The sequence below is a fragment of the Talpa occidentalis genome, unplaced genomic scaffold (assembly GCF_014898055.3).
Source record: "Talpa occidentalis isolate TD23 unplaced genomic scaffold, MPIMG_talOcc4v2.1 talOcc4.10, whole genome shotgun sequence".
Lineage (NCBI taxonomy): Eukaryota > Metazoa > Chordata > Mammalia > Eulipotyphla > Talpidae > Talpa > Talpa occidentalis.
Window position 1 is genome coordinate 51,173,696 of NW_023600993.1, and position 1,702 is coordinate 51,175,397.

The 1,702-nt window shown below is 42.7% G+C and overlaps 1 protein-coding gene across 1 annotated transcript; it reads left to right on the forward strand.

Moving 5' to 3' along the window:
• Window positions 1–666: 666 nt before the first annotated feature.
• Window positions 667–1,168, forward strand: LOC119230960 (40S ribosomal protein S14-like). The gene has a single exon (XM_037492552.2). It carries the CDS (start codon window positions 698–700, stop codon window positions 1,151–1,153), a length of 456 nt encoding a protein of 151 aa, XP_037348449.1. The 5' UTR covers window positions 667–697; the 3' UTR covers window positions 1,154–1,168.
• Window positions 1,169–1,702: the final 534 nt, after the last annotated feature.

Genomic DNA, 1,702 nt, shown 5'->3' on the forward strand with positions numbered 1-1,702 from the left:
CATGCAGTTATTGTGAGGATTAAATGAGTGAATACATGTAAAGAATTTAGCGTAGCTCATAGCACAAAGTAAGTACCCAGTAAATTTTAAACTATTCTGTTTTGCCTCTTAATTCTCTCTTCTCAACTCCTAATGGTTAATATTGGAATACAGATTCTTTTTTTTGCCAAAGTGACCAACTCATTGGGTGGCCTGTGAAATAACCTTTGTGGGCTGATAAATATGTATCGTGTTTACGAGGCTGCTTCAGGTCACGGTAAAGGTCCATGGTGTTCTATTCAGTTTCCTTTCTCTTTACTTTTTCCTGTGAGATCTTACTATTGGCCTAGAAAATGAAACGTAATGGAAAACCCGAGTTTTATACTCAGTTCTATTTGAAATCTGGACAGCTTTCACATCTGTAAAAGAGAAAGTGCAGGAAGAAACACAGTGCAAAGCAGTGATAGTGAAGGCAAAGATAAACAGCTGGGACTGCATCAAATTAAAGAGTTTCTGCACAGCAAAAGAGACAATAACCAAAACAAAGAGAAACCTTACCCACTGGGAGGAAATTTTTGCACACAATACTAATGATAAAGGACTGATCACAAAAATCTACAAAGAGCTGATGAGACTCAACAAAAACAAAGAAAATAATCCAGTCAAAAAATGGGCAGAAGAGCTTTCCGGTGGCGGAGTCTGGAGAAGACGCGCAGAAATGGCACCTCGCAAGGGGAAGGAAAACAAGGAAGAACAGGTCATCAGCCTCGGACCTCAGGTGGCTGAAGGAGAAAACGTATTTGGTGTCTGCCACATCTTTGCATCCTTCAATGACACTTTCGTCCACGTCACTGATCTCTCTGGCAAGGAAACCATCTGCCGTGTAACCGGTGGGATGAAGGTGAAGGCTGACCGAGATGAATCCTCGCCATATGCTGTTATGTTGGCAGCCCAGGATGTGGCACAGAGGTGCAAGGAACTGGGTATCACTGCCCTCCACATCAAACTCCGGGCTACAGGAGGAAATCGGACCAAGACTCCTGGACCTGGGGCACAGTCAGCCCTCAGAGCCCTTGCCCGCTCAGGAATGAAAATTGGGCGGATTGAGGATGTCACCCCCATCCCCTCTGATAGCACCCTCAGGAAGGGGGGTCGCCGTGGTCGCCGTCTGTGAACAGGACTTGTCAAATTATTTTCTGTTAAAATAAATTGCCTTCTTGTAAACCAAAAAAAAAAAAAAAAAAAAATGGGCAGAAGAGCTAAAAAGAAATTTCTCCAAAGAGGAAATGCAAATGGCCAACAGGCATATGAAAAAATATTCAACATTACTTGTAATCAGGGAAATGCAAATCAAAACTACAATGAGATACCATCTCACACCAGTGAGAATGGCACATATTAAAAAAACTAGCAACAACAAATGTTGGTGAGGATGTGGAGAAAAAGGAACTCTCCTGCACTGTTGGTGGGAGTGCAAACTGGTCCAACCACTATGGAAAGCTGTGTGGAGATTCCCCAACCTGCTGAAGATAGAGCTTCCATATGACCCAGCAATTCCACTCCTGGGTATTTACCCAAAGGACACAGAAACATTAATTCCAAAGAGCACCTGCACTCCTATGTTTATAGCAGCACAACTTACAATAGTTAAGCTTTGGAAACAACCCAAATGCCCAAAAATAGATGACTGGATCAAGAAGAGGTGGTACATATATACACAATG

What these genes read in the sequence shown, in the direction of transcription:
- LOC119230960 (XM_037492552.2), top strand. Translation starts at nt 698, where the DNA reads ATGGCACCTCGCAAGGGGAAGGAAAACAAGGAAGAACAGGTCATCAGC.